The sequence below is a fragment of the Geotrypetes seraphini genome, chromosome 2 (assembly GCF_902459505.1).
Source record: "Geotrypetes seraphini chromosome 2, aGeoSer1.1, whole genome shotgun sequence".
NCBI lineage: Eukaryota > Metazoa > Chordata > Amphibia > Gymnophiona > Dermophiidae > Geotrypetes > Geotrypetes seraphini.
Genome location: NC_047085.1, coordinates 70,066,908 through 70,086,507, shown reverse-complemented (window position 1 = coordinate 70,086,507; position 19,600 = coordinate 70,066,908). Strand labels below are relative to the sequence as shown.

General features: G+C 43.4%; 1 protein-coding gene across 1 annotated transcript in view; it reads right to left on the bottom strand.

Moving 5' to 3' along the window:
- NIPAL2 (NIPA like domain containing 2) overlaps window positions 1-6,406 on the bottom strand; it is a 112,549-nt gene extending 106,143 nt beyond the window's left edge. Inside the window, exons 1-3 of the mRNA XM_033934918.1 lie at window positions 6,215-6,406; window positions 5,359-5,479; window positions 659-709 (exon numbers count right to left, since the gene is read on the bottom strand). Coding sequence (XP_033790809.1) covers window positions 659-709; window positions 5,359-5,475 — 168 coding nt within the window. The 5' untranslated portion in view covers window positions 5,476-5,479; window positions 6,215-6,406. The remainder of the gene's footprint in view (window positions 1-658; window positions 710-5,358; window positions 5,480-6,214) is intronic.
- Between the last annotated feature and the right edge of the window lie 13,194 nt (window positions 6,407-19,600).

Below are 19,600 nucleotides of genomic sequence, written 5' to 3'. Positions count from 1 at the left end.
AAGATCTGTAATGCACATATTCCAAAACAAAGACAGACCTTTACCATATAGAGTAATTCCTAGGAGATTCAAACTGGGCTGAAGTTAGGATCTAAAGTAATGAATTTGATTAGAAACTGGTTGACTGATGGTTGTCAGAGGGTGGTAATAAATGGAATGCCTTTCAAGGAAAGAAAGGTTAGCATCCAGAAGGATGCTAGGCTGCATAGAGAGATACATAACCAGCAGAAGAAAGGAAACATAGAAACATGATGGCAGATAAAGGCCAAATGGCCTATCTAGTCTGCCTATCTGCAGTAACCATTATCTCTTTCTCTCTCCAAGAGAACCCTTGTGCTTATCCCAGGCCCTTTTGAATTCAGACACAGTCTCTGTCTCCACCACCTCTTCTGGGAGACTGTTCCATGCATTTACCACCCTTTCTGTTAAAAAGTATTTCCTTAGATTACTTCGGAGATTATCATCTCTTAACTTCATCCTATGCCCTCTCATTGCAGAGTTTTCTTTCAAATGAAAGTGACTTGACTCATGCACATTTACATTACGTAGGTATTTAAAATGTCTCTATCATATCTCCCCTCTCCTGCCTTTCCTCCAAAGTATGCAGATCGAGATCTTTAAGTCTATCCCCATATGCCTTATGATGAAGGCCACATACCATTTTAGTAGTCTTCCTCTGGACCGACTCCATCCTTTTTATAATCACAAACTAAAAATAGAAATATGTAGACAAAAGTTAAGCTGAACCACCAAGAAGCCGGACTCTGCATACAATGCAACACCACAGAAACAGTACATGCATGTCCCCTAATAGTGTACAAAATATAAAGACAGCAGATGTATATTTGAGAAAAGAGAAATAACAAATAACTTTACAAATTAACAAATAAAAATAAAACAAATAATGGAAAAGAAGATAATTATCCCCCTCGATCTGGTATCTTCCCTTTCCTGGTCTTCCTTCTCAATTTATTTTCTGCTTCCATCTAAATTCTTTCTTATTATCCAATCCTCAAGTTCCTTTTTCAGTAAGTCTACCTACAGCTTACCACCCCTTTCCTTCACCCCCTCCAGTACCTCACTAACTATATCTCTTCCCCCCATCCATCATGTGCCCTTCTTTCTTTATCCTCTCCTTCTATCCAGTATGTGCCCTCTTTCTTTACTTCCATTCAGGATCTGCTCCCCCTCTCTCCCCTCCCTACTGACATCCAATGTCTGCCCTCTTCTCTCTCCCTTTACTCCACTTCCACCATCTGCCCCTCTCCCTCCCTCCATTCCAATTCTGAGTATCCTGCCCCCCTCTCTCTTTCCTTCCACCCCAACTCCATTGAGTATCCTGCCTCCCTTCTCCCTCCACCCCAATTCCATTGAGTAGCCTGCCCCCTCACCTCCTCACCACTGCTGCTGCTTTCCCACATTCTCTTGACGGCACATAATAAAGCTCAAGTGCCACTCAACCTCTTCCCCTTGTTTGCCCATCTTTCCCCCCACCTTCGACGGGAGCTCAAGGCAGTCATTTCCTATGAGCAATCTGCACGGGGCAGGAGCGGGGAAAGATCACTCCTGCCCTGAAAACCTGCTAGACCTCCAGATAAGGCTTAAGGGGGGGATTTACAGGACTTAAAATAGCCCGAAAAATTAAAATGTGTTTGTTTTTTTTTTGTTTTAAAATTGTGAATAACTGAATCTGTGGATGCTGAAACCATGGATTCGGAAAGGGGAAGTATACATTTTCCCATTCCACTCCTCCTTCAGGGTAGTTAGAAGAGCTGGCTGGCCAAGCTTCCCCTTTCCTCTCTGTAGCATAACTTTGCCTTTCCCTTACAAATCTGCAAGGTCCCGGTACTTAGCTGCTTGGGGAATTTCTGTTTGTCCTTCTCTGGGTGGCAAAGAGCTGCCTCTCTGTCTCTGTGGAGGGATTGTCCAGCGTGGAGCTGTGGGCTGGGCTAGAATCTTTCTTCCAGCCACAGTTGGGGTTACTTTATTTCCCTTCTGCTGCACGTCTGAAGGCTTACATGCTTGCAGTTTCCCCAGTGTAGCCCCGCCACATTCTGGGTTGATTCTCTGTTTCACAGCTTGGTTTTGCAGGGAAACTTCTCTGCTCTTGGGAAAGGAATACAGTGTTCCCCTGGTCGTTCGCGGTCGGCGGTTTGCGGTCCAGGTCATTCGCAGTATTTTCCGACCGCAAAACGCCGACAAGGACAGGGCAATGGGAGAGGCAAGAGAGCAGCTGGAGCGCCGCGAGTGCAGGAAATCATTCGCGGTACGCTCTGACCGCCTCGTCCTGCACTAAGTCGGGCCTTATCCAATCAGAAGCTGTGTGTCAAAGCAGCTCCTGATTGGATAAGGCCTGACTTAGTGCAGGAAGAGGCGGTCGGAGCAAACCGTGAATGATTTCCTGCACTCGCGGCGCTCCGGCTGCTCTCCTGCTGCCCTCTTCACCATGAAAAACCGTATTCACGTTTTCATGGGGGTTCCTGGAACGGAACCCCCCCCGAATATCAGGAGAGTACTGTAATGGCAATCAGACTGTGGTTTTGGAGCCCTCCCTACTGAGTTTCCTGGTGGATGGCTCTCTTGTTTTAACCCTGCTTGTTTTACTCTGCCTAAAACCCTATTCTCTGGCTGCTGAACTGGCTTAGCTTTAGGGATTGAGGGTTTTAGAGCAGGGTTTTTCCACGTGACAGGGGCTTCCCTGTCACAATATGCTGCATATTATATTTTCTGACATACGAGTTTCCATGTCCTAAATATTGTTGGCATTAAAGACTGAACATTTCACATTTTGTTTTATCATCAGGTTTTTTTTTTCTCATAACATTACAGGATTGTTGTAAAATAGATCAGCTTAATTCTCTCCAGTGAATGGCAGAGGGTTCATATTAGGACTAAATCACGTCATACCTTGTTTTTGTGACATTTTTCTTGAACTAGGATGATTTTCTTGTACTCACTAACATTTGGCTCTGATATCTGTGTACTTCACATCAGATATATTTGTTTTCTTTTCCTAAGAGCAATTAGATCTTATGATAATTCCAATACAAAGATGAAAAAAGAAAAGAAGAATGGAAAGTAATTTGGGAACTAGAAATGGAAAGGCATGGGGCAGTTTCGGGTTTTTGGGTTAATGTTGGGAAATCGGAAGTGTTGAATGTGAATTTACCGGAGGACCGTGTGGGGGTGCTTCGACAGTGGTTTCCTTTTCGGTGGGTTAAGCATTCTCTGCGGTATATTTTGGGCCTCCTGGTTCGAATTTGTTGGATCTTAATTATCTCCCTTTGTTTCATCGCATTCGATTGGATTTGATCAGCTGGGGTAGTGAATATTTTTCCTGGCTAGGGAGAAGGGAGATAGTTAAAATGATGATTCTGCCGCGCCTCCTTTTTTTCTTTCAGGCTCTCCTGCTATGGGTCCCTCGGCGGATGTTGGAAGGGGTGCAGCGGTGTATTCTTCATTTCATTTGGGCTGGTCATTGGCCGCGGGTGGGACGACGAGTCCTTTATTTGGGTAAGGGGGAGGGGAGGATGGCGGTCCCCAATGTGCTGAAATATTATCAAACTGCACAGTTGTGTGCGCTCTTGGAGTGGCAGACTCAGGACCCAAAGCTCTGGGTGGATCTTGAGCAGGGTCTGGAGGGAGGGGGTGCCAGTTATCCTCGGTTCGGATTGCTGTAAAGCTGTGGGGAGCAGTGAGGCGTATGCTCTTACATGGGCGGCGCTACCCTTGGTTTACTCCTTTGCGTTATAACTGAATTTGTTCCGGGATGGGGAGCTAGGGTGTTTGTGAGGTGGGAGGCTCAGGGCTTGGTTTGCCTGGAACAGTTTTGTAATTTGGTTACACAGGGGGTGCGACCTTTTGGGAAGCTTCAGCTCCGTTACAACTTGCTATCCCGGGATATTTTCCCCTAGCTGCAGATGGTTCACTATGTCCAATCCTCCGGCTTCCTGGAAGAGATGTTGGGGGTAAAACGGCTTTTGAGCTCTTACTGGGTCCAGTGGGTCGGAAGGGGGTTTTATCGGCGATTTATAGGTGTTTGAATGCTGGGGGTAGGGCCGTGCTACCTTATATGAAAGCCTGGGAAGGTGATTGGGGGTCTCCTATCCCTAGAGAGGTATGGGAGGGGATTTGGCGAGCTGTGTCGTCCTCAGGCATCGCTGCTTTGATAGTGGAAAATGGGTTTAAGGTTATGCTTCAGTGGTATTATACCCCTCTACTCTTGGCTAAGATGCGGGGGGAGGGAGGTGTAGGTTTATGCTGGAGGGGATATGGGTACCTATCTTCATATGTAGTGGGATTGTGCAGGGTTTCTGGACCGAGATTTTTGGTCGCATGTCTCACATACTGAGGCAGAGGGTTCCGGCTGACTGGCGTCATGCCTTGCTGTTTTGGCACGAGCTGGACTTGGAACGGGGAGAATCCTCTTTTGTATCTTGGCGCTTACTGCTACCCGTTTGCTTTTGGCCTCCAGGTGGAATCAGCCGGTGCCTCCGTCTTGGCAGGAGGTGGAACTAAAGTTCCATCAGTGGCAGCTCCTGTTATCGCCTTACGGCGGCACAACATGGTTACCGTCATAGCTTTGATCATGTCTGGTGGAACTTTCGCTCGCATACTTGATTTTTGTGAGGGATCTATTGGTTTTCTGGATTGAGCTTTACTTTTGGGGGTGCTTTTTGAAGGGTACTTCCTTGTTTGCCGACTGTTCTTTGGAATTTTCCTGTCTGCTTTAGGAGTGGGGTTTGGGGGTCTGTCACCTGGGGGGGGGGGATTGTATGGTTGTTGATTTTGTATATATTTGTCTCTCCTATTGTATTGTTTGTTTTTGGATTGCTTCTCTCGATCAGTTCTGGAGAGACTGGCTTTTTTTGGTTGTTTGTTTTGTTGTTGTTGTTGTACCATTATTCTCTTGGTTGCTTTTTGTATTTTTCTTGTTCTTTTTTTTTTTTTTTGTATACTCATGTTTATTGAGCAAAAGGTAAACAGCATTCCAAACATAACAGAATGTTCTATTGTACATTTTCACAATAAAAGTTTTAATTATAACAACAACAAAAAAAAGAAATGGAAAGGCACAGCCATAAATACTCTTTTATATGTGCAATCCTGGTGTAAAGTCTTTCCTGTGCTTCAATTATGTATTTCAATATGCTTTACTTTTGAAGACTCCCAAATCCCACCACTGCTAGCGACAGTGCTCAGAACTTCTACGGTGTAGGGAACAGTGCCAAAACCTAGCTCCACAATCCTGAATGCAATCCTAGAACCGCAAGGCACAGGCGGAATAGAAATCCCTAATGTAATGTAATGTAACTGGTATGCACTCTTTTAGACCAAAAGTAAGAGAGATGAATGTACCTGGTGCAAATTGTTGCAACCCCCGGGCTCCTGATCACCGCAGCGAGCCGAGTTCACCGTGTTACTGCTCCCAGCGCGTTCCCTCCACCTAGGGAATCCTTCAGGCCACCTAGGCATCGGCCTAGGGTGAAAACCAACAGGTAAAATGTCCACAGTGAATGCAGGCAAGGAAACCACACACACTCAAAAAGGTTAAAAAAATAAAGATATACTTTTATTTCTAACCCTGGGTCAGATGGTTCTGGTATTATCAGTAGGTTGTAACATTTTCCAGTACATTTGTTCAGAAACCAAAGTATGCAAAAACAGGGCCAACCTGGCCACACTGGCTTCACAAGCACTAGAATGAATGTTCTACCAAAAAAAAAAATAAATAAAGAACACACAAAACCAGAATTATGGCTGGACTTCAGTCTCAGTAACTCAGTCCACTTCACCAGCCTTTCAAGGATAGTGGTAAGTTTATGTTATGTTATGTTTAGCAATGTTATTTTTCTATGGAGAAGCAGTAAAGAACAAAACACAAAGTTCTGGTTTACATGACCAAAAGACTTCCAAAAGTATACTGCCCAAAGCTGACACTCTGGTACAAGCTGACTGCAGCTAGGGAATTAATACCAAACAGAGCTCCTCTGACGTTCCCTGCAGCAGCTTATCAGTAGTTAATTATCTTCCAGCTGTGAGAAGAGGAGAGCAAGCAAATGCTCCTAGTTTGCAAATGTCCCAATAGTACAAAGCAACAAGCAGTGAGAGAGAATACCTCAGAGCCTAGCTCTGGAAAGTTAGACAATTCTCTCAGAAAATAAACTTAGTCACAAAACAGGTAAGCATCAAAAAATAGCATAATACTTCCAACCTCTTAGCTTGTGTCCATGGCTTCCAACCTCTCACTAGGTATACTTGACATATCAGTGCCCATGGGGTCCCAGCTTTGTGACTGTCTCTCTCTGGTGGGTTCAGACCCTTCTGACATATCCAGTCTCATCCCAGTTCTTCAGCATTCAACTGGGGAACTGAGTTGTGCTGCCTTGCAGGCTCCCGTTCCCAATTTCTCTGCCCCTCCCCTCTCTGGGTCTCAGCTGCCTCGTTTTAACAGGCTCCTCACCCCTCCCTGCTCTGAAGAGGGGGAAGGGAGAAAGCTCCCTATGCAGCTGTGATGGGTCAGCTTCCTGCTGGTTCTCTGCCTTTCTGGGAGATGTAGTTTCCTGGCCCCTGAGGTCTTATGAGATCTAATAGCAGGCTTGGGAGAGTAACCTTCAACTGGCCTGAACTCTCCCTGGCAGTCGCTGTCTGTCTCATCAATATTGGTGTAAGGGAGGTCAGCGCTATCACACTCAGCAGAGCCGACCTGGTTAGCTCTCCTGCATAGGGGCTTACTGCTCTTTCTAGTTACTCCTGTGACAAAGCTAGGAGAAGAGCTAGGTTTGTCACAAAGTACAGAAGAGTTTTGCAATAAGCACAGTTCTTGTACACTTTCCAAGGCAAACCAGGAAGTGAAGCACACATTTTGAAATCATTCTTCTATGCATTTTATTATAAGCCTTTCATTTTTTATTCCACCTGAAAGTTCTATATTTAAGTGCAGAAAGCAGGTGCCAAGGTGTATTTTCACTTTCGGGTTTGCTCGGACCAGCACACATTTATTTTTCATTCCCAGCACTCAGAGGCTTGCATGGGCTTCCTTCTGCTTCTGAAATAAATCAAAACCAGCAGATTATAAGCCAAAAAAATTAGAAATCCTCTCTTTAAACAACCCAGTGCCAGTTCTGAGTTGCGGTAAGTGGTAAGTTTATTTGTTCTCTATGCATTGGGAGGGAATAGCAAACAACCTCATTTACAGGGGTTTGACTACATTTAAAAACAATTTGTGACGATATTTAGCATGGATGTTGTTTCTTGCATTGCAGACCTCTGAACATTCTGCACAGATTAACGCCAACACTAGTCCAGCACTAATCAGCTGTAGCGCCAATGTTAGGCTCTGATCATTCCCCAACAGTTCTCCTTAACAGACTGGATTAGCAGCTTTCCTTAACAAAATTATCAATACTGTTATTTGTTAGTTATCACTTATAGTTTGCTGATACTCTAGATCAGCGGTCTCAAACTCTTTGCGGACGACTCCAAACTATTTAGTGGAGCTCGAACTAAAGAGGACTGCGAAAAATTGCAAAGGGACTTGAACAAACTAGGAAATGGGCGACGGGATGGCAGATGAGGTTCAACGTTGAGAAATGTAAAGTATTGCATCTGGGAAGCAGAAACCCGAGGTACAACTATACGATGGGAGGGATGTTAGTGAATGAGAGTATTCAAGAAAGGGACTTGGGGGTAATGGTAGACATGACAATGAAGCCGACGGCACAGTGCGCAGCGGCCGCTAAGAGAGCGAATAGAATGCTAGGTATAATCAAGAAGGGTATTACAACCAGGACGAAAGAAGTCATCCTGCCGTTGTATCGGGCGATGGTGCGCCCGCATCTGGAATACTGCGTCCAATATTGGTCGCCGTACCTTAAGAAGGATATGGCGATACTCGAGAGGGTTCAGAGGAGAGCGACACGTCTGATAAAAGGGATGGAAAACCTTTCATATGCTGAGAGATTGGAGAAACTGGGTCTCTTTTCCCTGGAGAAGAGGAGACTTAGAGGGGATATGATAGAGACATACAAGATCATGAAGGGCATAGAGAGAGTAAAGAGGGACAGATTCTTCAAACTTTCAAATAATAAAAGAACAAGAGGGCATTCAGAAAAGTGGAAAGGGGACAGATTCAAAACGAATGCTAGGAAGTTCTTCTTTACCCAACGAGTGGTGGACTACTGGAATGCGCTTCCAGAGGGCGTAATAGGGCAGAGTACAGTACTGGGGTTTAAGAAAGGATTGGACAATTTCCTGCTGGAAAAGGGGATAGAAGGGTATAAATAGAGGATCACTGCACAGGTCCTGGACCTGTTGGGCCGCCACATGAGCGGGCTGCTGGGCACGATGGACCTCAGGTCTGACCCAGCAAAGGCATTGCTTATGTTCTTATGTTATGGCCACATTTTGGATTTGTAGGTATATGGAGGGCCACAGAAAAAATAGTTAATATCTTATTAAAGAAACGCCTACTTTGCATGAGGTAAAACTCATTAAAGTTTATAAATCTTTCCTTAATTGCTTCTGATAATTTCAGCTATACACAGCTGAAAGCAGTGCAACATGCAGAAAGTGAAGTTTAGATAATTTTTCACTTTCTGCATGTTGCACTGCTTTCAGCTGTGTATAGCTGAAATTTCAGAAGCAATTAAAGAAAGATTTATAAACTTTAAAGAGCTTTACCTCATGCTAAACTAAACTAAACTAAACCTTAGGTTTAAATACCGCATCATCTCCACAATCGTACAGCTCGGCACGGTTAAATTGTGATTTAGATTCTAAAGTATCAACTGCAAGAGACAAGATTTTATTGTAGTCCTCTAGGCTTTTTTTTGTAGAGGGGAGAATCAATATCTGACTTGTGCCTGGAAAACGTGTGCCTTAAGTGTCTGGTGGTCGTTTCTGCAAACGCCTTCAGCTCTCACCTCCTCCAGCATTGGACAAAACCACTATCTTACATCAAACAGTCACCGCCAGGAGAGGTGCCGAATTTCGCGAGAGTTCACGAGATTATGTACACATGCACAAGCTGCACTGCCTCCAATGGTACATTCTGGAACTTTGACCGCCTCACTGATGCAACCTCGCGCAAGCACTTTCCTGAGTCTGTACACGATTGTCCTCTCTACTCCACCTCACAATCGCGTACAGATGCAGGAAAACGCTTGCGTGAGGTTACAGCAGTGAGGCGAGCAACGTTCCAGAACAATGGTAACATACCGAGGGCCTCAAAATAGTACCTGGGGGCCACGAGTTTGAGACCACTGCTCTAGATGAAATGTACCTCACGGAAGAAGAATTCCAATAAGCAGAGACAAGTACAATGGATCCCCTAGCACCCGCAATGTGGTACATGTTGCAAATGTTTGTTTTTCTTCTGAGAAGGTTAGGGCAGAACTCTCTACCTGCCGAATGCTTTGCTCATGATTTCCTTTCGAAGTGCTCTGTGCTATAATCTCAGTTGGCACACATTTTAAAAATGATTAAGAACAGTGACACATGACGCTAATCACACTGACGTCCATTTAAAAGGCATTTTTTTCTTCTGCAATATGGCAATGAGGTAAAGTAATCTTAGCATTTCTAAAATAAATTCAGCTCCTTCCAGCCAATAAATAAGGAATAATATATGACCTAATTTGAAAAGGCAAGTTGCCCTGGGTATGTACTTTTTGGCCTACCTCTCAAGATTTACCACATGGCCCCAGAAAAAGGACGGGCTGAGGTATCTGGGTTTTACATCCATTGAAAGCATCCAGGAGAAACAGAGAATTACATAAAAGCAGTTAGAGTGAGAAGTGGAAGGGAGCAGTTTGGAACAAGGAGAAGCAATCTGTCTCTCTCTGGTTAATATTTTTGTGGGAACCTCAGTTTATTGAGGAGGCCTTGTGCTCTAGAATGGATAGAATCAGAGAAATCCCAGATCTACTGTCTGCTGCTGAGCTTGGAACATTCTCTCCATGGTTAGTGCTGCCTGATTCAGGGAAATTTTTTTAGATTTGATGTGGCCTATTGGATCGATTTTTCAATTCAGTTCGATTTGCTTTTCCTGCCCAGTCAGGCGGGTTTTTTTTTATTTTTTTTGGGGGGGGGGATTTCCAAACATCCTGATGGGTTTATTTTGTAGCCGTTCCACCCATCCCACCACTCTTTTCCCTCTCCATCCCCATGCTGCTGGCACTGTGGTGTAAACAAAATAAACAAAAAAGACTTTTCCTCTCTCCCCCTCATTTACAAAGCCGCACTAGTGTTTTTAGCGCCGGCCGCAGCAGTAGCAGCTCGGATGCTCATAGGAATTCTATGAACGTCGGAGCTATTACTACAGCGGCCAGTGCTAAAAACACTAGCGTGGCTTTGTAAAGGAGGGGGTTTGTTAGGTCCTAGCTCACGCTTGCTGTCTAACACCAGCTCTGGCAAGATACACATTTCAAATCTGATATATTGTAATCACAAAATAGAAAATAAAATTATTTTTTCTACCTTTCACTGCTATATACAACATTTGTTTCTTTCCCACTGTCTACTATCGCTCTCTCTCTCTCTTTCTTTCCCTGCCTTGTGCCCTGGGTCAAACCTCTCTATTCTCCTCCATGCAGCATCTTTCCCTTCCTCCCCTCCATTATTATATACAACATTTCTTTCTCTCTCCTCATGCACCATATCTCCCTGCCCTCCACCCTATACCCAACATTTCTCCCTCTTCTCCATGCATGTCTCCCTCCCCTCCAGCATATGCAGGATTTCTACCTTTTTACCTCTTCTCTCCCTTCCTATCCTCCACCCCAACAATTCTTCCTCTCTCTTCTTTCCCCCTCCATGTGCAGCATCTTTCCTCCCCTCCCACCCATTCCCCTGTGTAGCAGCTTTCCAGCCTTCCCACCCTCCCCCTGTGCAGTAGTTTTTCATCACTCCCTAACATCCCCCATTCAGCAAGCACCCCACCGACTCTCCCACCGTGAGACCTGACATAACTCTGAGACCTCCTAAAGCAGCAGCAACGGTGGAAGGTCAGCAGCGGCATCACTAGAACTTCCCTCTGCCATGTCATCAGTGACATCATCAGTGATGCAGCAGAGGGAAGACCCCGGTGGAATAGGCCGCGAGCAGCCCGTTCAGAATGATGCTACTGCTGACCATCCACCACCTCCACCAATGCTGCATTAGGAGGCCTTGGAGGTATGTCAGGTCTCGCGGAGGGTGGGGGTGTTGGTCGCTGAATCGGTGAGTCCAATTTTCTTGGACAACAAATTGATTCAAATCGATTCACCAAAGTGAATCAATTTGAATCAGCGAATTTGGCAGCACTATTAGCTACCACTCACCCACCCTGGTCCAGAAAAAGTACAGTAAGAACAAAGAATATGGAAAAATAAAATGCCCAGAACACAAATGTAGAATAAAGCATTTTATTTTTAATTTATTAATTAGAATATGTCAGCTTTGGAAAATGCGCTTCTCTGATACTTTTTCTCTAGTTTTGCTGTACGTGCAGATTTTGACTTCTTGAGGTTTCCAGTTCAGTGTTTTGCTTTCATACCTTTATTATTGATCTGTGATCCCTTGCTTCATTTTTTGTTAAGAATTCTTTGTGCAGAATTCTGCTAACAGCTAGTGTGTATAGAGAGCTCAGCAGTCCTGTTTGTTCTGTTTTATCACTAGGTAGTATATTGGTATTTTAGGGGCTGGTGTAATATTTGCAATGCTGCCTTTTCATGGAAAAAGTTATTGCTCTTTGAGTCCTGGTGGGGTTAGTGCTCTTATGGTATGGGAAGGTTTTGAATAGGTTTCTGCATAATTTGTGCATAGTTTTACACTGGAGGAAGAGTGTTTTGGTCTTCCTGATGCAGGCAAGGTAGCAACGGTGACCACTGAACGAAGAAATGAGACAGCACAAGAAGTTCCAATCAGTGTGATCCAAAGATTATTCAAATGAATGCACATAAAAGAACCAACATTTTCAGCAGGGGTCTGTAAAGGCATCAAAATACATATATATATATATATATACCATTCAGATACACAGTGAAACATGTGGCTCCTAAAACAGGTTTTTAAAGAGGCAATGTTCATACCAACTTCATAAAATATTATTTATATATACTCGTATATGAAGCTGGTATGAACATTGCCTCTGAGACCTAAATTACACACTTAAGACTCATATTTTCCTTTTAACTATTTCTTGTTAATAAGTTGTACCCTCACTACTTGCATTCTGTAATTCGCTGACTGTCCAGTTTTATTTTGTAATTCGCTTTATCCAGTATTTCGCTTTATTCTGTAACTCGCTTCATTCTGCAATTCGCCTTATTGTTCAGCTCTATTCTAAAAGTTGCAGATTGTCCAGCTTTATTCCTTGGGTTGCATACAAGAGATCTATACTACATACTTAAGATTCATATTTTCCTTTTATCTATTTATTATGTAATAAGCTGTACCCTCCCTTCATTCTGTAATTCGCCGATTGTCCAGCCTTCTTCGATGTGAACCGCCTAGAAGTCATTCGACTGTGGCGGTATAGAAGAATAAAGCTATTATTATTATTAAGGGGTCCTTTTATCAAGCTGCGGTAGGGGGGTTTAACGTGCATAATACCGCGCATTAAACCACCTGCCGCACTAACCGCTAATGCCTGCATTGAGCAGGCATTAGTTTCTTAGCTGCCTTGCATGCTAGGATGGTGCAGAGATTTGTGGGACTGACCTGCAGGTGAGAGTAAAAGATAGAGAGCCTGTAATGTAGGATGTTGTAACAGTTTTTTCTGTTCTTCTAGTTCCAGATTCATGTCTAGCTTACGCTGGGTGGAAATATGGTTTTCATTCCCCCCTCAATAAGTCAATCATGCACGAGTTGCCAACATATATTCTTTCTTGTCAAACACTGAATTTATCCTGGAGCTTTGACAGAATATAACAACTCAGTTTCTTGACAGCATTATCAAAACTGTTATCACCTTTGATTTCAGGGTCATTTTGCAGTTGGTTTGCTTAGAATCAAACAGTGAACATAATGTGAATTAATAAATATGCCTATATTACTAACTAAAGTAGAGGCGTGGCCTAGTGGTTAGAGCAGCTGCCTCATCAGCACCCTGAGGTGGTGAGTTTGATTCCCACTGCAGTTTCTCGTGACTCTGGGCAAGTCAGTTAACACTTCATTGCCCCAGTTTCAAAACAAGTACCTGTCTAAACAAAATATATGTAAACTGCTTTGATTATAACCGCACAGAAAAAAGCAGTATATCAAGTCCCATTCCCTTTAATAGCACTATACACTCGCGGTTTCACATATTTATGATTTTTTTTTTGTAGGCTGGCTCCGCCCCCAAAATTACATCATGATTAAAGCTCCTTTCCTTTTGCTGTACTGTAAAAAAAGTTTAACATTTACCAACATTCACTCTGCTTTTATGCGTTCTCTCACAATCTTCAAATCTTTCACCCTGAAAATCGCTGGTTCCCAGCGTGCACAGAGAAAAACGCTGCTTCCCAGCATCCATAAAGAGAAATGCTGCTTACCAGCATGCATGGAGAAAATCGCTATTACCCAGAAAATCGCTGCTTGCCTGCTAAAAGCTTTGTGAATCGCTGCTTGCCTGCTTAAAGCTTTGAGAATCGCTGCTTACCTGCTTAAAGCCCTAAAAGCTGCCAAAAGCTTTGTGAAACTTTGTTATTCCACCAAAATTGTGAATTTTAATAGTAATAATAGTGGCCGTTTCCAAAATCCGCGAATAACAGCTGAAAAGTTATTCGCAGTTTTAATAACAAAAACTCTGGTTGTTACAAAAAAACACGAATAACATATAAAAAGTTATTTACGGTTTTTCCATATTCACAGCTATGTTCCGCCCGCATCCACCGCAAATATGGAGGGAGACGTGTAATATTGTATACAGTTCCCTAGAAATTAACTCAAACCAAGTAGCTACAAACATGGAGGGCCATTTTCGATAGTGCTTCTAAGTCCAGTTTAGATGTCTTGAAAAATGCATCCAAAAATCAGGAATCGAAAACATCCATTTTCGAAACTGCTATCTAGACCAGGGCTGCCCAAGTCCGGTCCTCAAGATCTACTGGCAGGCCAGGATTTCAGGATATCCACAATGAATATGCATGAGAGAGATTTGCATACCAAGAAGGCAGTGCAGGCAAATCTCTCTCATGCATATTCATTGTGGATATCCTGAAAACCTGGCCTGACAGTAGATCTCGAGGACCCCTGATCTAGACATTTTGGTCATTAGGATGTCCAACTTTTTTGGCCATTTTCAAAAAGAAAAACATCCAAAACCAAGCTATTTGGACATAGATAGGACCACCATTCATACTACACTGGCCACTGTTTTTATGTGGAGCCACTGTCTAAGCCAGGGGTAGGCAATTCCGGTACTCGAGAGCCAGGGCCAGGTCAGGTTTTCAGGATATCTACAATGAATATGTATGAGATGGATTTGCATGCACTGCCTCCTTGAGATGCAAATCTATCTCATGCATATTTATTGTAGATATCCTGAAAACCTGACCTGGCTCCAGCTCTCGAGGACCGGAATTGCCTACCCCTGGTCTAGATGAAACACACTTTCACAAAAAAGAGAACAATGTCATATATGAATGTAGGCAGTGCTGCTTTAGTTCAAAGGAGAAAGTTCAAACTGAACTGGAGGAAAAGCCTCAGACAAAAGCCCTCCCATCACCACAATGGTGGATAAAGGTGGTAGGGTGGTAACCTCACTGGCAAAAACCTCCGTTGTACTCCCAAAGTAGAAAACTATAAGCAGGGCTGTCTATGCATGGTTGATAGAAGAAAAAGTTTTCCACTTATCTCTGACGATGGCCAGCGTTTCACTAACTTGCTGCCTCAGGGTGTATCAAAAGTCCGATCAAAACTTTTAATCAGGATGCCGCAACGTCTCATCTGATCAAATCTTTTTGAGTTTGAGGAAGAAAGGGTGGGGGAGGGATAGGTTAAAGTATGATTAATTGTATTAAGGAAGAGGGATGTCTAAGTATGTATATGTTTGGATAGATTATTTTATTGATATGGGAAGGGATGGGAGATGGGTGGGGGGAATTAAAACATGTATAATAATATTGTGTAAGAATGTCAAGTGAGTTATGTGAATTAATTGTAATAATATTGTACACTTGTTGAGAGAAATAAAAAGGAATAAAGATTAAAAAAAAAAAAAAAAAAAAAGTTTTGATCGGTCTTTTGATACACCCTGAGGCAGCAAGTTAGTGAAACGCTGGCCATCGTCGGTGTACCGATCAACAGAGATAAGTGGAAAAATTTTTCTTCTATCAACCATGCATAGACAGCCCTGCTTATAGTTTTCTACTTTGGGAGTACAACGGAGGTTTTTGCCAGTGAGGTTACCACCCTACCACCTTTATCCACCATTGTGGTGGTGGGAGGGCTTTTGTCTGAGGCTTTTCCTCCAGTTCAGTTTGAACTTTCTCCTTTGAACTAAAGCAGCACTGCCTACATTCATATATGACATTGTTCTCTTTTTTGTGAAAGTGTGTTTCATCATATTATTGATTTTTCACATATCCGAGTATCTTGTGCTACCCCTGGTCTAGGCCAGGGGTCTTCAAATTCCCTCTTGAGGGCCGGAATCCAGTCGGGTTTTCAGGATTTCCCCAATGAATATGCATGAGGTCTATGTGCATGCACTTCTTTCAATGCATATTCATTAGGGAAATCCTGAAAACCCGATTGGATTGCGGCCCTCAAGGAGGGACTTTGAAGACCCCTAGTCTAGGCTATACAGCTGATAGCTCCGCTGGTCCTGCCTCTTCTGTTGTGGACTTCCTGTGTTTGAGATGCAAAACCAGTAAAGCCTACACAGCAGCACTGTGCCTTTATGTGGCTAGGGTAGCAAGGGTCTAAGGAAGCTGAGCTGTTGAACTGGGGGATGGGTCCATCCATAAAAGTTTGCCTAGAGCCCCATAGGTGATTAAAGCAACCCTGACTCCAGCTGTTTGGTTTACAATCAAAGCTAAAATGTGAGAACAACAATATTCTCTAGACCTTGTTTAGAATACAGTTTATTTCCTGAGTACCTAATGCATGGCAAACCAGACGATATTACAGTGGTGCCCAGCTGTTTGTTTGTGCTATTATACTAGACTCTCACAGCTGTATTCAGCATACATTTCCTCATTTGATACTGAGTTATGTAAAGTGAGTAGCTTGTTTACAATAGATACTCAAGGCTTACTGTGAAATTAGTAGTAGATCAATACTATAATAAACACAGATCAAAGATCAAACACACAATTTCACATAAAATTCAAAACAAAGAAAACATAGTTTAAACTATGCATCTTCAAATCACAGGACCATCAACTACTTCTAACAATAATCAAGACCGGGATCAGACTGAAGGAAGTGACCTTTAAATATCATTTGAATCCAAAATAGAACTATTCCTTATCAAATTGATTATCATTTGCTCTGTCTTAAATTATAAAACACAGAAACATGGGGTTTCCCGTGGCGGCTCAGTAGCCAATGCTGCTACTGCATTGTAGAAGGATCTGAGTTTAATTGGCAGCTCAGACCATCAATTCCCAGGACTGAAGAGGCTGTGGAGGCGATGTTCATATCCCCTGAGGTTAGGGAGTCCCGGGCACCATGCAGTGGTGAGACTAGGAGCTGGCTTTGGAGCCCATGATTGCAGGGTTCTAGAGCATACCCTAGTGCATGGCCCATGGCTGTGATTGAATGCCAGATACCATTCCTGGTTCTCGTTGAACTGGCAGTTTAAAGGAGCAAGAGGAAACCAAAAAATTGAATTTGCAACAATGAATGTGTTTCATAAAGCAAGAATATTAGAAGTACAGTATTGAACTTATCTTTCCCCTTGTAGACAGTGTCTTATTCCATTATAATACTGTGTCTTCTAGCTTGGTCTATTGACATAATTTCCAAGTCAGTCCTAGAGTACCCCCTTGCCAGTCAGATTTGCAGTATATCCACAATGAATATGCATGAAATTGATTTGCATACACTGCCTCCATTATATGCAAATCTCTTTCATGCATATTCATTGCAGCTATTATGAAAACCTGATAGGCAAGGGGTACTCCAGGATTGACTTGGGAAACACTGACATAAAACACTCTTTATGGAAAACTAGAAAATGATAATCTTTATGTAGACATAGTCCAGGGTAGTTGTTGAACAAGAAGCAACAGACAACTCATTTCTAATCAGTGTAAAAAGCTTACCTTGCATTTTCAGTTATCATAAACAAAAGATATAGCTAAATAATGCCCAGAGTAAATTTTTCTTAAGAGTCTAGATCAGTGGTTCCCAACCCTGTCCTGGAAGACTACCAGTCAGTTGGGTTTTTGGGACAGCCCTAATGAATATGCATGAGAGAGATTTGCATATTATAGAGGTGACGGGCATGTAAATCTGCCCCATGCATATTCATTAGGGCTGTCCCAAAAACCCAACTGATTGGCTAGGGTAGGATAGGGTTGGGAACCATTGGTCTAGATCCATATTCCCTTGAAGTTATGTTCCCTAGTGTTCCACACTTGAGCAATTAACACAATACTCTCCTGAGGCTGCAAAAAGCTAACCCAGGCTAACCACTAAAGGCTCCTGTTATGAAGCCACGGTAGCGGCTTCAGCGAACGCAACTTTTCAGCACGCGCTAACCCCCCACGCTAGTCAAAAAACTACCATCTGCTCAAGAGGAGGCGGTAGCGGCTAGCGCGGCCAGCGGTTTAGCGCGCACTATTATGCGTGTTAAACCGCTACCATGGCTTCGTAAAAGGAGCCTTAAGTTGTCAGGTTAGCCCTCTTTGGGTTGTCACACTGTTTTACAACACTAAGGACGCATTTTACAAAGCCACAGTAGTGAGTCCCAGTGCGGTAAATGCCATATACAGGAATTGCTACCGCAGCTTTATAAAAGGAGCTGTAAGGCCAGTAAATCTGACACTTCAAAATTCTTCCTTTGTTTGGTACACAATAGGAACTCACTCGGGCTACATTCTACTATTTAAATTTCTTTGCTCTAATTGCATAATCATTTTTTTTTTTACATTAAATCTGTTTTCACATTAAATCTGTACATTAAATTTTTTACATTAAATCTGTTTTTAAAAAAATTGCATTTCAAATATAACATATCACCAATCCATACAGATTATACAGAAACTAATTTTTTTAGCCCGTTACATTAACGGGTGCTAGTAAAGCCTCCTTCCCTCGCATGTCCCCTATTTTCAGCCCCAGCTCCAAACCCATTTTTACCCACTCAGCCCCCTTCTTTTCCCTTTCAGTCCCAGCCCCCTTTCCTCAACAGCAGCATTTCCCTCCCCACTCCACTTCCCTCTGCAGTAGCAGCAAAAGCATATCCTCCCCCTCCATTTCCCTGTACAGCCGCATTTCCCTTCCCCACCCCACTTCCCTGTGCAGCAGCACCTCTTCCCTACTCCCCATATTTTATATATTTCAATTTGACCATTAATCAATTTAAAGGATTTATTCAGCGAGCAGTAGACAGACACTGAGTTATGCTCTTCATAAATATAGCTACATTTCCCCCCCCCCTCCATATTATGCCAGGCTGGCTTCAAGAATGCACAGAAACTGTGCTTTGTAAGTACTTTGATTATCAGAATCTCCTCCACACTGATACTAAATGGATGCCCTTCGTACCGTGGTGCACTTTGCTCTTTTTGTCTTCTCATCGATCACTTCCTAGGAGAGTAAATGTCTGCTCCATGGGAATACAGATCATTTGACTTCTGAGCTTCGTGGCCTTCCATGCTTTGTGCGTCTAGCGGGACAGGCTGGACGCGAAGGGGTCACAGCACACCCGGCGACGTATTAGAGGTGGATCTCACGTTTCCCCCGCCCGCCCGCCCCCCCTCGACTTAGCGCTCCTCAACTTGTTCCGGACGGAAAGTTTACGATGGCATGACTCTGCAATCGCTCCCTCCGCTGTCATCCGCGTCTTCTCGCGGCCCGAGCCACCTCACCTCGAAGCCCTCCTCCTGGCAGCTAACGCTCCGCGAGTCCTGGTGATGTAGTAAGCACGCATGTGCACTCTTGCCGGCACGGCGTGACAGATCAGGGATCAGGGAAGCACGGGCTAAGAGTGCGCATATGCACCTAGCGTTTTATTATATTAGATAAGGAAATAATAACAATCTCAAAATACAAAGAGAGAGACACTCCCCCCCCCCCCCCGAAAAAAAAGATATTAATTCATCCTCAAGTGAAGTAATGAATCCAAGATTTACCTAATAAACAGAGAAAATATTTTAAACCTTGGGGCTCCTTTTACTAAGGTGCGCTAGCGTTTATAGTGCCCCCCTGCGCTACGCACCAAAAACTAATGCCAGCTCAATGGTGGCATTATCGTCTAGTGCGCGCAGCAATGCAGCGCGTGCTAAAACCGCTAGTGCATCTTAGTAAAAGGAGCCCTTAGTTTTTGCATTAAATCTTAGTTTAGGACGCTCAATGAGTCCTGAAACTTAAGAGTATTCCTCATATCTTCATTTCATTTATCCCCCCCCCCCTTTTTTTTTTTACAAAGCCGTATTAGGATTTTTTAATCACTACCCATGGTGGT